This window comes from Citrus sinensis, chromosome 5, assembly GCF_022201045.2.
Source record: "Citrus sinensis cultivar Valencia sweet orange chromosome 5, DVS_A1.0, whole genome shotgun sequence".
In the NCBI taxonomy this organism is placed as follows: domain Eukaryota; kingdom Viridiplantae; phylum Streptophyta; class Magnoliopsida; order Sapindales; family Rutaceae; genus Citrus; species Citrus sinensis.
This window is the reverse complement of record NC_068560.1, coordinates 38864343-38883490: the sequence shown is the minus strand read 5'-3', so window position 1 is coordinate 38883490 and position 19148 is coordinate 38864343. Positions and strand designations below refer to the sequence as shown.

Genomic DNA, 19148 nt, shown 5'->3' with positions numbered 1-19148 from the left:
TGGTAAAATTTGCGTCATACAATTATAGTGTGACATGTATGCAAAAGCCCCCATGTCCAATATGCCCTTACAAGATGTGAACATAAAATTGAACATAAAATTGAAAGAGCAAGAGTATCTCATGAAGAGAGAATGAGCCACTTTAATAACCTGAAAAATGCAGAAAATGTCTCGCAAAATATTTTAAAGTTACCACATATCAATAGAAGATCATTATAACGGTGACAACCCTCCACCAAAATTGTTAGGCATCAACACAATGCAGTTCCCACCAGGGGTCCAGAACCACCCCAAAATATCTCTTCAATAGTCACATGTACCTAAAATAATAGAGATTAAGACATGTTATCAGTAGGCACAATCTTTCAATTGATTAGGTGTTTAACCCTAAAGAGCCCAAAGAACTCAAGTTAAATAGTTAAATTGCTCCATAGCCACTACCTGAGGAGAGGAACAACTTATAACAATTTGCCACGTGTCCAAAAAAAATTAAGATGTCCTCATGGCACCCTTTTATAAGGTTAGGTTAGTCCAACAATTAAGATAAGATTTATCATTCCCACAAACACTCAAAATTTCTCTTGTTTAAGGTTTTCCCTTAATCACATTATCTTCTTCCGCCTTCATCTAACTTGACCATCAGAGTGTTGTCGCCAGCTACAATTGGTGTTGCCTCTAACGACTACTTTATTTATAGGACCATCCCAACTCTGTCCATCCCAAAAAACTACTTTTGAGTGATTAATCACTGAACCACCTCTCAAAGTGAAGCTCTCATGATTTTTTTGCCTGAACCAAAATGAGACGAAAATTGTATTAATCTATTATGTTATCATATAAGATATATCGACAAACACAGATTACGTGCAAAATCCAAAGTGTCGTAAAGCCAGTGTATTAATGATAACCTATTGTAAACGTTAGGAGGAAAAGAGATTTATTCCTAGACGGTTGGTAGCAGGTTTCGGGTAATACTTGGGTTCAATAGAACGCACACAGAAACAGAAACAAGTGCATATGAAATTAAAATAGCGGCCCGATGATGGTGATTGGTGAAACATAGAAAGCTCTGAATGCGTTTTGACCGTTTACTAATCGTTCATGATATGTACGAGTTGTTTGTCACGTGTAGAAAGAAGGAATGGAACACGCGGAATTAACGAGTGTTGTAAGGACTGACCAAATATTACATCTATAGAACATAGTAGATCACATTTTCGTCTCCGTGACGGTGACCGACAGAGCTTGTTCGCAACATATTTAAAGAGTGCCCCAGTGTCTCAGTCGTGGATGTGTTTGGAGTCAGACAAGTGTCTATTTGATTATTTTAAAAGTTTCATCCCCCACTTGGTTTACGTATGACTCCAAACTTATATTCATTACAACAAAAATATCATTTTTAAATTATAAATTTATCCTTACAATCCATTGTTTCCTTTTCTCTTCGTCAATTTTTGTCCACCCACTCGGCCACTCGGGCCCTCATGCCTCCGTCCGTCTCGCTAAACGCACTGGATTTCTCCATTTCATCAATCGGAATTACCCTCTCTCTCACCCATCAATCATCAATAACTCTTCAAACCACTTTCATTCTTTCCCGACAAAAATACACACCAATTAAAAGTTGCTCCAATTTTTTCAACCCTAAAAAAATGTCTTACATCTGCTTATAAATAAAATTTTCGGTATAACACCGGGAAAAAAAGGAAAAAAAAAAAACAAAAGTTTTGCAAATTTCAGGATGGTTATCTCTTAAGCTGGACTTGTCATAAAACATTTGTCGTAAGCACTTATTAAATTAAAGCTTCATAGAAGAATATTTAATAAGGATATTACGATAAATTCAGTAGCCATAAATGAATTAAAAAGGAAAACACGTGTCAACACAAGAAACCAACAACTGAAACAGCGCCCTTTGCTGGCACTACTCCAAATTTAAATTTAAATTGAATCGAGTGTTTATTATTTCCCTTAATTTAATAATTTACCACGTTTATTATATTGCTTGTTCATTTCCACGTTATTCGGCATCTAATAATTGGGAGAGATATTTCCTTCAACTAAAAGCTGGACATCAATATTTAAACTATTTAATGATAAATATTAAAAATTAATATTTAATGATAAGTATTCATTCACTATAAAATATCTCAAAAACAATAAATTAAATTTTAAATAAAAACCTACCCGTAACGTAATAAATTAATAGATGAGAATATTTAAATCTACAAAATTTTTATTTATACCTATTTTAAAAATAAATTTGTTAATTTAAAATTTTAAAATTAACCTTCACTAATATTTTTCTCTATTACATATTCTCTTTAATCTCACATTGTGCAAACTAAACATTCAAATTTAATCTCTTTTAAATTTTTTTAATCTTTCTTGGTGTATATGATAAAAATTTGTTGATATTTATTTTTCTTAATTAATAATACTAATTATTCGTAACTAAAAAATATATTTAAATAAATTAATAAAATTATGAAAAAAGAAAAGAAATAGTTAATTAATAATTTTTTAAAATTAAAAATAGGGTGTAAAGATAAAATTGATGGATTGAAAATAACTCCATCCTAAATTAATAATAATATCTGGATGATTTTTTCTGCTCTCTGGGGCGATGTAAAAAGACAAAAGTTACTAGATTTCCAAAAGACCGGAATGGTCTGGATTCGTCTTACATTGCAAATTGCAACTATCAAGTCTCAAGTAAAACAGCAGGCGGGAGGAAACATCCCAAACGCGCAGCGGCGGCCGCCTCTGGTATGGGAAAAAAAAATGGAGAAAGACAAACAAACAAGTGGCCAACGCCAAGCAACCACCGTAACTTCCTATATATCCATAATTTTTATTAGAAATAAACAACTCTTTCCTTCCTGATCGAAACCGCGTACTTTTAACATTCTATCCCAATTCTCAAATTCTCAGGCTGAAGTAACAAATAGTAGCTAGGTATATCTTCCACGTCTATCTGACTACTCATTACGTATAATAAAAAAAAACAATATCATCTTATTCCCTCTTGTCATTTTTGGAGCAGGTGTATATATATAGCCTTTCGCAGCACACACAGTTGAACAACGTAACCTTAATTTCGTTTTCATCCATTAGTGGTCCTAATTCCAAAGTTTTGCGATCAGTTGTTTCTCTTGTTGATTTCATCAAGTGCTAGAGCTGTCATCTCAGATTCAAAAAAGCCAATCATAATCATGAAGTCTGAGGCCGCTACGGCCCATAGCCATGGAGGTAGAGGACAATCTTCTTTTGAAAGATTACGTAGAAAATTGTCATTCTCCCCAAAGACAAAGAAGGCAGACAACAAGGAGGGCTCTCTTTCACTTTCACTTGTCTTAAAGGACGAAACTGAAAGCAGCAGCGGGAGCGACGAGGAGCTTCAGAAGAAGGTGTTCAACTTCTTTGACGAGAACGGAGATGGAAGGATAACCGCAGCAGAGTTACAGAGCTGTTTAATGACGGTTGGCGGAGGCGGGGAACTCTCCATCTCCGTGGCTGATGCCGAAGCTGCCATTCAATCATCCGATTTAAACGGAGATGGGGTATTGGACTTCGATGAGTTTCTGAAGCTGATGGAGGGTAATCAGGAGGAGGAGGAGAAGAACTGCGAGCTCAGGGATGCTTTTGCGCTCTACGTCATGGATGGTTCCAATAGCATCACCCCGGCTAGTCTCAAGAGGATGCTTACCCGTCTGGGTCTCGGTGAGTCCAAGTCCATTGATGACTGTAAAGCTATGATCAGACCCTTTGATATCAACGGTGATGGCGTCCTCAGCTTTGAAGAGTTCTCTTTAATGATGCACTAATTCTAGCTATTATTTCTCTCTTTTCATCTTGTAGATATATACACACACGCGCGCACACTAGATACCTTCTCCCTCCAGTCAATGACTTGGCTTCCACTTCAATTATTCTAACCGTTTGTTTTTCCATCTAACATTATCCATTCCTGTACCTGATTGTTTGTTCAATCTGTTTATAAATAAATAATTATTGACTCGATGATGATTGATGAATGAACTCCATCCATTCCACTCTTATTCAATGTTCAATGCCGTCTCTGTTTCCATAACACTTTCGATATAACAAAACATTTTGATACAACCCTTAAGGCAATACATATCAAGAAGGGTGGATTGGGTTTATTACATACATTAAGGAAATTATGTACCTCACTGCATACATCATCCCAACAACAACATAGACACTTCTTTCTTGCTATGTTTACATTCATTCATTACACGCCATTAACCATTTCAGTCAAAAGGAGAAAAGTAACAGAACAAAAGCACTCATCTCCTATTTGAATCATATTCCATTGAGAGTGATGACGACTTTGCGAGGAGTGGGTGCATCGCGATGCTCGCACAGCCATATTCCCTGAGGGGTTGCATAAAAGATGGAATTAAGATATATTACAAGTTGGGCAAAATTTAAGGTAGTGATCAGATCAAGCAGTTGTGTAACACACAATCAGCACTAGTGAGTAGTGACGTGAGCAGCAACATACATCCATGGAGCTCCTGAAATTATCATAGTTGGGAAATTATAATAATTGTTGTCGATGAAGATGGGGGAAAAAAATAAGAGTGGCAATATCACTACCTTAACACGCAGTCCGTTGTGAGTCAAGGTAAACATACCCTAGTGTAATAAATTAAACATCAAACACCATAAAGAGTACTGGATCACATGACCACAACATTCAAGGTGATTCCTGGGATGGATGAATTTTGCAGATGTTCATAGAGTCAAAGCTCTCAACAGTAAACCACTTTTGACGTTTTACCTTACGCTAGGGACAGGACATGAGAGCTCCCCAAAACATTAGGTTCTAGAAAGAAATTATACCAAATGTCAACTTTTTGTTAAAAATTTTTCAGTATTTATCAGGAGTTCCTGAAGGATATCCTCTGGGTGACTTGTCTACCCATCTTTGCCACTTATCCGGTGCTTCTGCCAAATTTTATTCCTAACCGTCTTCTTATTATGATTACAGAAACTGGACACACTTCTTTCATTACAATGTGTTCGTAAATAGCTTTCAACGTGTTCGTAATGGTTACTTGAAGTTCATTCTATAATTGGCATTGAAACTAGACTGATAAGTATTAAACTTCCCCAGACCATGTTCGCGTTGTTTAAATACAAAATCTATTCACATGAAAATTAGATTTTGACCATAGAAAACAAGACAACGAATAATTACGGAAACCTAAACCGTTCCTACACACCTGCCAAGTTCCCATGTTTAGCTGCCCATCTGTGATTGGAATCCTGCAAGAGATAAGGACTGCAATCAGGCAACAAAATTTGAAAGCAAAGAGGCAATTCAAAATCTCTAAGTGTAGAGAAGGGATATTCTCACGTGAGTGTGCAACCAAACATTGATGATTTAATATGTGCTGGCATGTCATCTGGGCCTGCAACAGTTAAATCAACATAAGCACCCAGCAAAATTATGGACGACAAGAACTACAAAAGCGATAAGAAAAGTTTATGTAACAATGCCGCTGAGATTGAACCCAAAAAAAAACCACACAAACCTTCGAGGGTATGCTTCCAAGGAGCTGATCTCCCCTGTAATAAAGACACGAAATAAAGCTACTGAAGCATTGAGCAAATGTGAAACGGAAAAGATGTCGAAAGCACTGGCCAAAGCCCAAAAGAACCAACCTCTGGGACTATTTTGTTGAGGAAAGTCTCGGTGTCATCCCGAACATCAGAGTCATAATTCTCATTAATAGTAAGAGAGGCACTTGTGTGCAGCACTGAAATGTCAAATAATAATAATAAAATACAGAACATTGAAAACATGAAATGATAAGAAAAAAAATTATTAGTGAATAATATCAATAAACCAAACACATGGGGGTAGGGGGCTTACAAAAGAGATGCGCAAGGCCACACTTGAATTCTGACAAGTCTTGCGCGATTTCCTTCACTATCTGATTCCATACATAAATTGTAATTTGAAGAATGAAGAAGTGGGATTCGGGGAGGGGGGGGGGGGGGGGGTGGTTGAAAGTAAATAAATAAGGTTTTTAAGTAAGTGAGATTAGGTTTACAGTTTACTTTCCTTTACTTTACCTTAGGGGTAATGAGATGACAGCCACGGCGAAGTGGAGGGAGAGTTACAGTCTTCTGTGCCCACCTAGGATTAGAAGCCATGGGATTGGGATTGGGATTGGTATTGGAATTGGAATTTTTTAGGGTGCCCGAGCCCGGATTTTTTGTGAACAGGGCTTTTACACGAACCGGTGGCGATGACGGTGGCTTCACCTGTACGGCTGAAAACAAAGCGGAGGCCGAGGAGCTGCTTCGCAATTGCAATTGCATATTTTGACACTTTTCTCTCTCCTTCTTGTTGTGGCTAAAACTAACTCACTATAACAAAGCCCAACCCAACTCAACCCCACCCCCAATTGTACTTTGTACGCAGTAACAGCCGAATGATGCCATTGGCTACCATTGGCTATTGCTAATGCAGGCCTCGGTTTATTCGAGCCTGGGCCCTGTCCCTGTTATGGCTGGGGCCTGGGGCCTTCATTCGAAGAGCTTTCACCTTATGCATAGAAATAGAAAAAATGTCATCTTCAAATATTCGTCGCTCTCATCGCCATTTACATGCACTAATGTAAGGTACTCATGGTGCATTCAGCAACTGCATTTTAAAGTATTGTAACCACCCAAGCAGATTAATTGAATGCATATCTCCGAATGGCACTTATGATATAAAAACTAAAGATATAATGACATCACTTTCATAATTTGAGATCTTTTACGTAATTTTGCGACATGAAAATAAAATTTTGATATCCTAGTAGGGCTGTGGTTAAAACAGTATAAACAATTTATTTGATGAGTTTTAACAAGATTGGTATTTGGTAAATTATTTAAAATCTATTTATTATATAAGTTTCTCTATTTTGACAGTAACTTTTAGAATCAAATAGAAGTTTACTTTTTTAAAACAATTTATTAGATAAATTACTTAGCTCTTTAAAATTCATATTACAACCTTATTATTTTATTAAAAAGAAAAATGTTATTATATTATATTTTTTCATAAACCCTACTATAAAATCATAACCCTATAATATTTCTTTACTTTCTATGTTATTTATGTATTATGCTATGAATTTTATCAAATTTTCTACAATATGTTATAAATTTTATTGTTGTTGTTGTTCTTCTTCTTCTTCTTTTGACAAGAAAGTGTGTCTTTCATTAATGACTAATAAGGGCCAACAATATAGTGGCACACAGGCATAAATACATGATTACATTAAGCTACAATATTTAAGATAAGACCTATGACTCAAGCCTGAGTTAAGACAACTCTTAACAATTACAAACCCAAAAAAAAGGAATTTTGCCTATTGGAACTACTTAAAATACAGAGGAATTTTACGGATTGCTGTCAATCTCAACAAATGCGGGTGAAACTTCTTTTCCTAGTGGCAGAAGAAAAATAATAATACAAAACACAGTACGTCATAACACAATACTAGCTACAAACACAATAAAAAAACCACAACATAACCACCTCATCTAGAATATTCCGAACAAATCTCTTGATGTGAACATAACCACAACATAACCACCTTATCTAGAGTATTCGCATCAAGTCGTCAGAATATCAATGCACCACTATTAGAGCCCTTCATCAACTCCAACACAGGCACGCCCCTCTAATTTGAACATTGACGTGATTCCAATTCAAATTTTGAGTTGATACCATCTATGACCATACAGGATCTCAAGAGGAGCAAATAAACTGTTGATTTTTTAATCCAATATTGTTGGATCTTTAATCCAACGTTAGGCTTATATGTGAATAATTATGTGTTGCAAACTATCATATAAGGTTAAGCCTAATTAAAAATGATCTATTTAGGTTTTCGGTATTATGCGCTTTAATGTATCTAATAGGGTGTGAGCCTTTAATGTAGAGAGACCCAATATTATTCTAATTCTTTGATGGACAAAATTATGAATACTCAGTGACAACATGAAATAATTGTCTATATCACACGTATCTTTTTTTTTTTTTTAAATCTTATCATCAGAGAAAGAGCGTATAGAGAACTAAATGACTCTCTAGGAGAACGTGTAAATCTGGAAGGCCAACCACACTACTTTAGAGAGGAATTAAGCGTTATGAATTTACGTACATTTCAGCATAATTATGTTATTGATTTTTGATAATACAACATAAATATTTTTGGGTTTATAGGTGATGATTTTCACAAAAGGTTTTCTCTTGCCCCAACATAAATAACAACCAACAATTAACAAGGAAAACAACTACCATAAAGAAAAAAGAAATAGGAAAACAGAAAAACTAGGAAAACTTAAAACATAAAACATAAAAATAAAATAAAAGGGAGACTGAAAATGAAATAAAAGAAAATTAGCCAAATAAAAGTCACTAGCTAGAGAGGAAAAGTCCCTCTCTGGCCAGAGAAATCCTTTTTGCTGGTAGCGATGAGTTGTTGGGTTGGGGTTAATGACTAGAAACTGATGGTGACTAGAGCGGTGGTGGTGGTGAACTCCAGTGGCAGCGACTTGTGGAAGCTTATGGACAGGTGGATATGAAGATTTTGAGTGTAGTGGCGATGGTGGTATGTCTTGACTTGCTGTGGTTCGATGAGAAAAAAATGAACATAGAGTGGTGGTTGGAGAGATTGCAGCAACACAGGAGCTTGACAGGCTAGCTAGGTTAAAAGGAAAAGAAAAATTACTATAAAGTTTATTAGATTTTGATTGATTGAGTTTTTTCAATTTATGTCAATTTGTGTGTTTAAAAAAGAAAAAAAAAGTTTCCATAAAATTTATTAAATTTACTAAAAAAAATAAAAAGTAACTTAAACTTGTGTTTGTTTTGGACATTGTATAATAAAACGATACTTTAATAATAAAAAGGGTAAAAGCTTGTTTAGTCCCTATATTATGAGGTTAGTGTCCATTTAGTCCCTGTATTTTTAAAAACACCTCAAAACGTCCCTACTACTAAATATTGACACTTATGCCATTATTATTTTTTTATTTTTAACTTGCTTTTACAATATTACATTTTTACAATAATGTTTCTTTTGTGGATATTAATAAAAAATTAAATTATCAAATTAAACTCAAAAATAAAATAAAAACAAAAAAGGTATATATTAATTTTTGTGAAAGCTCACGTATGTCTAAAAAATTAATATCGTAAAAAATTACATTATCAATTTTTTTAGAAAAATTAATATTTTAACTCAAGAGTGTGTTCCACAAAAATTAATATATTTTATTTTATTTTATTTTATTTTTTGGTGTTAAACTGGTAATTTATTTTTTCTTTTTAATAATGTCTAAAAAAATTATTATAATAGGGTTATTTTTTTATTTTTAATAATGTCTAAAAAATTATTATAATAGGGCAATATTATAAAAATAAGTTAAAAGGAACAAAAGATAATGGCAAAAGTGTCAATAATTTAATGGTAGGGATGGTTTGAGGTATTTTTAAAAATATAGGGACTAAACGGACACTAACTTCAAAATATAGGGACTAAATGAGCTTTTACCCTAATAAAAATTACCTGATATATGTAATCTTCTTTTGAAACTCATAACAATTGTGGTAATACAATTTACCAAACACCTAGTTTCTAATTTTTTTAGCGACTTATTTTCTCAGCACAACAAAAACAACTTATTTTATCAACCACTGCAATCCCAAGCTCAAATACTAATTAAAAAAGTAGTTTGATATTTGACAAATTATATTGTTGTAGTTGTTGTGAATTTAAAAAGCAGTGTACATGTGTTTGACAAATTTTATTATGAAAGTGTTGTTTATGATATAATTGGCAAAAATTGACATTAATATAAATTTTCTCTTATTTGTACATAAGGATATATAAAAAATTAAATATAATTTTTTTTTGTTAAAATACAAAGGTTATATTAGAAATTTTAAAAAAGTATAATGACTTATTTGATAAGTTGCTTAGAAAAAAAAATTGATGAAATAAGACATGAGAGATCATTTTTGTCAAAATAAAGAAACTCATGAAATAAGCAATTTTTTTTAAAAAAGTTAACAAACACCATTTTCTTTAATACTTATGAAATAAGTTACTTATAGTATTTCAACCTCAATTTTAAATGGAGCCTAAGTTTGAAAACGATTTTCATTGATGAGTAAGTTTAATTACCAATGATGGGCTGGTTCTTCCAATTAATAAAGGAAATTCAAGGATTAAGATATGAGAGATCCACTAATTTTATGGGTATTAATATTTCCACTACACTATTTTTAAATCCATCCCACTTCTAAAAAATAATTACAATAAGTTCACATATTTTTTAATAAATACAAATCAACAAAAAGTCAAAAAAATATGGACAATTAATCAATTAAATCATTCTTATAATTTTTTTTCACTTAGGTTTCTCTGACCCTATTTGGCCACTAAAGTTGGTTTAAGCTAAGTTTTATTTGATTATTTTAACTTTACAACATAAAATGACCAAATTATTCCAATAATCATGTTCTCAGAAAAAAAAAGTTGAGGTATTTCACTTTGATGCCTATAATCTAACATTAAAAAAAAAGAGTGATGATACAACCATAAACTCTTGTACAAACTTATTTTATACAAACCGATGTGTCATCAATTCATTGGTTAAATAAAAATATAAAATAATGAAAATAAATCATGTGACCCAAGAGATATTTAATTTAACCAATTTTATCATGCTACATCAGTTTGTACAAGATAAATTTATACAAGAGTTTGTGACTATATCATTACTCTAAAAGAAAAAGTTAAATATTAATAGTCACATTGATAAAACAATACTAATATGTCATGCAGAAACAATGAATTTTGAATAAATTAAAATAATGTTAAAGTTTGAGTAAATTTTTGGGTAGTTTAATACTTCTACATTATAAGGGTAAGAATAAGATAACCAATTAAAATTTATATTAAAGCACTTTTAGCAGTCCAAGTATAATTAAAATATCTAAGAAAAAATAAAAAGAAATTAAAGTAGATTTAATCAACTAATTCATCAAATTTTCTTTTATTTTAAAAACTATTGTAATTATTTTCTAAAATTAAGTAAATATATAAAAATAATACATATAATGAAAAACATAAAAGTAAATTAAATACAATTGGTGCACTGCAGAGGAATAAATTAAAGTATCTTATCATATACCCACGACAAGTTTCTTGATATATCAATTTATTACCAATATTTGTTTGACAACTACATTTTGTCACCATATGTTTCAGTTGTCATCGTTTTACCGTTAAAATCTTAACATTATTAAAAAGTGATTGAGGTCAAAATGGTATTTGAGGGATTTCAAGATAAAATTATTTCTTATTTTCCTAGTTCTTTTACAAATTTTTATCTTTTTATTAGACATCCGATCTATTATGAAAATATTAAATGTTTTAATATAATAAAATTTCAATAACTAAAATGAAAGAAAATAAAAAAAAATGGCACGTAAATCGAATATTTAGAGATTTTGATGTAAAATAATAATCAATATCCCCGCGATCTTAGGAATTTTTTTAATAGTGTTAAAGATTTTGAAGGTAAAATAATAATTTTGATGCGTGAGTTAATGTGGAAGAAAATATCCCGTTAAATTAATAATAAAAACAGTGGTTACGTCATTACGCAGAGGCAGGCGCAGCAAGAGAAAGTGAAAGAAAGAAGAGCAGAACGGCCAAAGGTAAGTAACGGGGCATGTGAGGTGATCAGTCATTGCATCATCTCTAACTTCAAGCTAATGGACGGCGTGAAGAGGTGGCGGTGGTGGGCCGTCTTTATATTGGGAGCGCTGATAGGATCGCAATTTGCATGCGGCGGTGGTAATGATTCCACGAAAGCTAACCATGAAGCTCTCGTCTCTCGTATTGCCTTTGGTTCATGTGCTAACCAAACGGCTCCTCAGGTTTACACTTGACTTGACTGCAGACATCTAGCTACCTAGTAATGAATCGAATTTCATTTAATTTAATTTGGGATTTTGGTAAATTGATAAATAATACTCTTGTCTCTTTGTGTTTGTTGTATGCGCAGCCCATTTGGGATGCGATTATAAAGTTTGATCCCCAAGTGTTTATTTGGATGGGTGACAATATATATGGAGACATCAAACGTCCTTCTAAGATGTTTGGGAAAGAAAGGACCATTGGACCCTGGAAGAATGTTCCAAGGTTTGTCCCTACCTCTCAAGACGAAATGAACTTTAAATACCACATCATCAAGAATCATCCTGCCTACTCTCGTTTGCGCCACAATCTTAATACCAAGGTACGTATATACGTGAACGTGTTCATTCACTTTCACTGTATAACAAACTAAGAATCATCACGAACTTAATTAGTTAATTAGTCACCGCGTCTACACTTACTGCTCATCGTTGTCGTTGTTGTTTTATATATATATATATATATATATATACACACACACACACAATTTTATTCTTGTAGATTATTGGTACATGGGATGACCATGATTATGGATTGAATGATGCCGGTAAAGAATTTCCTGCCAAAGTTTCTAATCAAAGGCTTCTCCTTGATTTCTTAGATGAGCCTCTTGACAGTCCACGGTGAGTGGTTCCATTCATATGTATGATCAACAACTTCTTTTTTATTATCATCCTTCCTTTCATTTCTAAATTTCAATTGCTTTGCCTTTTCTTCATATTGTAGTCGCATGCAGGCTGGCATCTACACATCATATACATTTGGACCTGTCGGTAGACAAATCAAGGTATTCAAACCAATTGCTTACAACTTTTATGCAAATCACTTCTCTTGATAACTAGGTCTGACCCTTGCTCTGATTTGGGGATATTTAATTAATGCTTTCAGATAATCCTGTTAGACACTAGATACCACAGAGACCCTTTGTCTAGTGATGGAACTATTTTGGGGAGCACACAATGGACATGGTTGGAAAAAGAGTTGAACGGTCCATCTTCCGCCATTACCATAATTGTATCATCTATTCAGGTATCTGAAAATTTTATCGATTACAGTACTTTCAGGTTGCGTAATTACATAATTTTGTATTTTATTGTCAGCGGTACTCCTTATTAGAAGAGGCTCCTTCGTCCTTAGTTGCTTGGCCTATACACATAGTACTAACACCACTTCCCTTCGTACCATGGCTGTGATTGATTTTTCTACCAGTGGTCTTAACTAAAAGTAACATGTGGTTTGGTTGATTCTGAGTGCCAATGCTCATTAAGCCTCTCATGTGGTGCGCCTGATGATTGGGAAATTTTTCAACATTAGATGTTGGTTAGATTTGTTATTCTTATGGAAGTTTTCTTATTTCACCATACTTTGCAAGTTTACAGTTAACTTTCTCTCTGATTCAGGTTATATCAAATCTTTCGGCTACCACCGGCCCCTTGTTTTATATGGAGTCTTGGGGACGTTTTCCTAAGGAGAGGGATCGCCTTTTTCAATTGATTGCTGATAGTAAGGTGATAATTACTGATACACTCCTCACGTTGTGTATCCCGAATTCAGCTGAACTACTTTTAATTCCGATCAATAATTTCTGCATTGGAGCTTCTTATTTTATCTTTTAAACCATCTTCTGTTTCTGTGCATTTTTCTCCCCTGTTCTGTTCTGTTCTGGAACTAGAGGATGCTTCGAAGCATCAATTATCCTTCTTACACTTACTGTTTTCTCTTGCAGAGGAATGGAGTCTTCTTTATTAGCGGGGATGTTCATTTTGGTGAAATTACACGTTATGACTGTGATGTTGGATATGCACTATACGATATTACCTCAAGTGGGCTCACACAAGCTGTTGAGAAGGCAGTCCCAGCACCATTTCATTTCGTGGTGAGATTTCTAGCTTGGTGGACGCCAAGTACAATGAGAGTTATAGGAAAAAATTGCAGACACAGATCATGCACATATGGTATGCGTGTCATTTTTTCCCTGTAAATCTTTATTCAGAAAATTTCATGAGTTCTTTGCTCATCAATTTATCATAGGCCAACCAAATTTTGGAGCCATTGAGATAGATTGGGATGCAACTCCAGTGGCCTTGAAAATTGAAGTTAGGGACACAGATGGAATTCCTGCAATAGGTGTAAATATTTCATTATCAGAACTACAAGCACAGAGTGTAAACTCTGCAGCCACCTTAAGAGTGGGAGAACATCAGAAGCACTGCTCTCTTGAAGTTGATCTGCCGTGGATTGTCAGATACCGCCTGACTATTTTATTCTATTTTTCTGTGGCTGGTATGTTTTTTTCAACACTTGGCAGCATTTTTTTGAAGTGTATAGCACACAAATGTGAATTTTTTTTTTTTTCCTTTTTTGATGCATGATACATGTTATTTGAGGAGCATTCTTTCCTAATAGTGATTTTATGTTCAATGTTGCAGTTTTGCTTTTTGCTTTGGTAGGACTCAATTTTGCAGCTGCAGTAGTCTTCAGGCTATTCCTCCGCAAATGCAAGCTTGACTAAATATGTGATTTTGATTATATTCTGACATTCTTATATTCAGCATCACGAAACTATGTTCTGACTCACTAATTGATTCTGTTGAGTAAGCTCAAAAGTATGGAATTTTTTTTTTTCCCTTATGGTAGACATAATAGCCCCACTTGTATCATATGTAATCTAGAAGGGAATTCTCCAAATCTCAATAATTTTTTTCAGTATGTAACGGAGTGGCTAGTCCAACGACATTGAAGAAAAGAAATTATTCTTTTAGCCAGATTTAGAGCCTTTAAGAATCCAATTTGCAGCAAGACAATACATTTCAAATTTCTTAGTGACATAAATTTTGCCGGGAAGGTCGCGCATGTTTATATACCAACTTACCAGCTTGATTCCTTTGGTTTGGCAGAGAAGGCTAAGGCGCAATTGAGCTGCATATGTAATTTGTTGCGCTCATAGCTTCACGAGCAGATTTTTGGGAGATAGAAAACCAAAGTTGCTATCGTGACAGTGCATGAGGGCAGTCCCACTCTGAGCTTCTAACGAGGAGGAATTGGAAATAGATAGGTTTGTTGCAGCTGCAAGCAGCAATGAGTGAGTATGCTGCACGTTTCCTGCTCATGTCATGTCGAAATCTTCCAAATGATGTCCATCAATTTCAGAATGGAGAGCTCTAATTCTCTTACTATCGGTTTAATTATAAATCCAAGCCAATTCACGGAGAAGTCTACAGTGATGTTTATATCTTAATTCGGATCAGTAGTGGTAGCGATATACTTTGAGGAGCTGAGCTCTTATAATTAAGCTAATGCTGCTTGCTATAATGCGGCGGCTCTGCCCTCAGGCCGCCTGAGGTGTGTTTGGGATTCCTTATGTTTGGGATTCACTTATAGATTAGATTTTGAAATTGTCCACTTTGCAAACAATTTCATGACATGTTTGGAAAATTTAGATTATTAGACAATTACCTTATGGTGGGGCGCTATGTACTCTCAACAATCATTTACTTTTTACACCTTTTTTTAAAAATTAAAAATCAAAATTTTACTCCAATTACTCTTTATAATTCCAAACATAACCTTGTTACAAGCTTGACAAAGTTCCAAATATGATCCCATTTTCGTTTCTCTCATCTTTTCCTATCATGCCCATATGGCTTTACGAAAAAATGGGTTGGGAAATATGGAGGAAAACAATCTAATTTGTGATCTAGCCAGAGCTCATCATGGAAACCCCAAAATTCCCAAAAAAGAACAAAAAAAAGGCATTGGCTCATATCAATCACCGTTCAAGAAAAAGTCAAAAGAAATTCCTACACGATGAGTTATTGATACGCAAGAAAACTGTGACATTTGAGTTTTGAAAATGAAGTTGGCTGACTAGTTTAATGCGTGCTGCAACATATTTGTATGAAGGACATTTTGACCCCTCCAAAAAAAACAAAAATTGACAATTTGTTGAGATGAGTGATGAGGGGTAAAACTGTCTCTTAATACGCTTTCATTTTGTATCCAATTATTTAAAAGGTGGGGTGACGAATGTATGTATGTAATTTGATTTGATGACATTTATGTAATAAAATATTTTATAAAACTAAGAGTATTTAGAGTAAATTTTAGAGCACATTTAGGCTCGTACTTACTTCTAAAAAATAATATCATACATATTTGGTAAATAAATTCATCCTAAATGTGCAGGGTTTGCGCACAATGACTAAAATATTCACATTTTGCCAAATAATTTTTGTATTAAAAAATTCTAATTATTTTATTGAATAAATATTACAAATTATAAAAGTTTATCTTTGAATAAACGTAATATATTCTGGCTCCGTTTGATACAGCTTTTCAAGTAGAGGTTTTTTTTTTTTTTTTTTTTTTATGAAAAGAAGTAGAGCTTTTATAAATAGAGGTTTTACCAAAAAAAAAAATTGTTGTTTAGTTGTTAATGAGAGCTTTTATTAAAAATTTACGAAATTACTTTAATAGGTAAATTTTTTAAAGTTATGTTATGAAAATAATAAAATAAAATTGTCAAACAAATAGAGGATATTTTACATATTTTAACATTTATTAAAAGCTTTTCAACATTTACTCTCAAAAGTCCAAAATTTGAGATTTTGTTAGTAGAGGCAAAATAGCTTATTTAAACTTCAAAATCTCTATTAAAAAAATAACTAAACAACAAAAAATTATTATAATAAGAGTTTATGAGATTAAATAAGTATTTATGGTTATTAAATAAGCTATACATACACTTTAAAATGTGTGGGGCTATTCGCACTTCACTATATATATTTTGAACACTTTAATTTTAATAAAAAGGTGAGCCTATTTGAATCAACCAAATTCCTCTCCACACCCATTTTAAAAAATAAATCAATTATTAAAAATTTAAAATTTAAAATCTCAAAATTACTCTTTACTAATCTCCTTCTCTCTCTATCTTACAATTATATATTCTCTATATTATCATGTCCTGCAAACTAAACACTCAATTTCACTTTCTCTTAAATTCAATTTTTTTCACCTTTCTTATCTTAGTAGATCATGATATATATTTTGTACTTTCTATGCAAGTATTTTTTTCCTTGATATTGGTTTTTGTGTTTGGTAAAAATTAATTTATTGATATTCATTAACTTTCAAGACTGATAAAATATTTTTGATGTTCAATTTTAAATAGTGAGTTTTGTTTCTCTTATATCAATTATTTGTAGCCAAAAGAAAATATATAAATGAATTGATAAGAACTTGTGAAATTGAGAAGACAAATAAAGAAAAGGGTTAATTAAGTATTTTTTTCAAAAATTATTAGTTCATAAAATTCTTAATTAAAAAACTGGTATAAAGAGGAAATTAGTAGGTTCAAATAACCACACACTTAACAAAATTTTATATTACTAAAATATAATATAATTTACTATTAAGGACGCTAATATATTTTAAGAAAAGTTTAGTACCCTTAAAACTCATTTGTTACATACTATTACAGGTAAAAGAATTAAATATCATAATTTTTTTCCCATCATCATCTGATTTAATCCATTGTAAAGACAAAATACTGAGCTGTACATGATCGAGGAAGTCATCAAGCGGGCTGCACACTGTTTACCTCAATGTGACAAAAAATGAAAACACACGAAGAAATAAAGTTTCGTGGGGGAAGAACAAATTTGAATAAGATTAACAAATTACGCCATTTATATAGAAGGATATCAAATATAAGGAAAAGTTGAGTCAATCGATTACTTGGGCATTATGAATTATCCTGTAGAGAATGATGAAATATTTTGTGGGTGCAATAAGAATCAATAATTATTAATATGAGTTTAATAAAAGAATATTTTAGTACTTGTAAGAGTGTGTGACTAAAAATTATTTTTAAGATTTATCGAATGAGTGTGCGTAATAAAGTATTAGAGTATTCAAAATAAATTTTAAAATACGAATAACTCAACCTTAAATAATTTATAAGTATTTTAGTTATTTTAATTTGGGCGACTGACTTTCGGTTTCATATGATTCCCCCACCCCTGTTGAGTAGAGCATTTTTTTTTTGAACTGATTAAGCATCAGATTACTGTATTACACAGAGATATATACAACTGTTATGACAGCAGGTCATCACGCTGATATTTACAATCAGATATATATACATGGGACTTACATTATTATATTTTTAGTCTATGAAGCACATGCCCAGCCAAATATCTCTTACAGAGGAGGGATGTCTCTACTCCACTCGCATTTCACAAGAGAGAAAGACGTTGTAAGTAATCTCCACACAATTATATTTAATTGAGAGAGGTTGAGTCCGTAGGGACTCAAACCATTACCCTTATAGTCATGTTTAACTTTGAGGGCAATGATTCACCACTGGACTACAAGCCCAAGCCCGTTGAGTAGAGCATTAAAAGCTTGATTTGAGTTGCTTTTGGAAATTAGATTTTCAAGGAGGGTCCGCCGAAGGAATCTCATTTTGTCATGTGTAGTACCAAAATTATCCTCAACCTAACGCTATATTTGCAAATATGCCCTTGGATTAAAATAAGGCAATTTATTAATATTTTGATTTTTGAATTTATCATGATAGGGAAATACCTGGGCTTCCGTATTTTTTTTAAATTATTGTAAACATGTAATGAATTAATAATCAATAAGTTGTTACAATCAATAATAATAAATTAAAGAAAATAATTATTACAAAATAAAATAATGAATAATAGAAATGAAGCAAATAAATGTTTATATAATTCAAGCATCCCTTTAGTAATATAATTTTAAGGCTTTTAATCATAATTTATTTATGAATTAGAGATATATTTTTTTCTTTTTTAAAATTTTAATTTATAAATTTATATTTTAAAAAGATAGAAGACCGAGCCTAACTTGAAATTTTTTTTCTTAAACTTTTTGTATAAACCCTTACGTGAAAGAATTAAATCAAAACTGACCCAAACTTTTTTTGCAGACGTGCTCCTGGGACTAACATACTTGGTAAGTATTTGCTCACTTGCCGCGCAATTTGTGGTTAGGGATGGTAATTGTACCCGCAAACCCGCAAACCCACCCAATTCACCCGCCAAAACCGGCCCATTGCGGGTAATTTTACCCGTTGCGGGTGGGTTT

General features: G+C 32.8%; 3 protein-coding genes across 5 annotated transcripts; 2 read left to right on the top strand and 1 right to left on the bottom strand.

Annotated features, from left to right (window-relative positions):
• Window positions 1-2693: 2693 nt before the first annotated feature.
• On the top strand, window positions 2694-4023 carry LOC102613838 (calcium-binding protein CML39-like). Its single transcript, XM_052441836.1, has 2 exons — window positions 2694-2958; window positions 3047-4023. The coding sequence occupies exon 2, from the start codon at window positions 3216-3218 to the stop codon at window positions 3825-3827; it is 612 nt and encodes a 203-aa protein (XP_052297796.1). The 5' UTR covers window positions 2694-2958; window positions 3047-3215; the 3' UTR covers window positions 3828-4023.
• Window positions 4024-4029: 6 nt separating this feature from the next.
• LOC102613360 (uncharacterized) lies at window positions 4030-6430 on the bottom strand. Of its 2 annotated transcripts, XM_006494366.4 has the most exons (8): window positions 6112-6430; window positions 5909-5969; window positions 5698-5792; window positions 5568-5601; window positions 5390-5444; window positions 5256-5298; window positions 4493-4544; window positions 4030-4401 (listed from the first exon to the last, which is right to left on the bottom strand). In XM_006494366.4, the coding sequence occupies exons 1-8, from the start codon at window positions 6358-6360 to the stop codon at window positions 4259-4261; spliced, it is 732 nt and encodes a 243-aa protein (XP_006494429.2). In that variant the 5' UTR covers window positions 6361-6430; the 3' UTR covers window positions 4030-4258. The 2 variants fall into 2 exon arrangements, with proteins under 2 accessions (XP_006494429.2, XP_006494430.2); XM_006494367.4 differs by lacking the exon at window positions 4493-4544 and having other exon boundaries at window positions 6112-6425.
• A 5248-nt stretch (window positions 6431-11678) lies between these two features.
• LOC102614143 (uncharacterized) lies at window positions 11679-14794 on the top strand. Of its 2 annotated transcripts, none has more exons than XM_006494369.4 (9): window positions 11679-11989; window positions 12118-12351; window positions 12531-12652; window positions 12756-12816; window positions 12918-13058; window positions 13430-13537; window positions 13756-13984; window positions 14061-14312; window positions 14459-14794. In XM_006494369.4, the coding sequence occupies exons 1-9, from the start codon at window positions 11825-11827 to the stop codon at window positions 14539-14541; spliced, it is 1395 nt and encodes a 464-aa protein (XP_006494432.2). In that variant the 5' UTR covers window positions 11679-11824; the 3' UTR covers window positions 14542-14794. The 2 variants fall into 2 exon arrangements, with proteins under 2 accessions (XP_006494432.2, XP_024949760.2); XM_025093992.2 differs by having other exon boundaries at window positions 11880-12027.
• Window positions 14795-19148: the final 4354 nt, after the last annotated feature.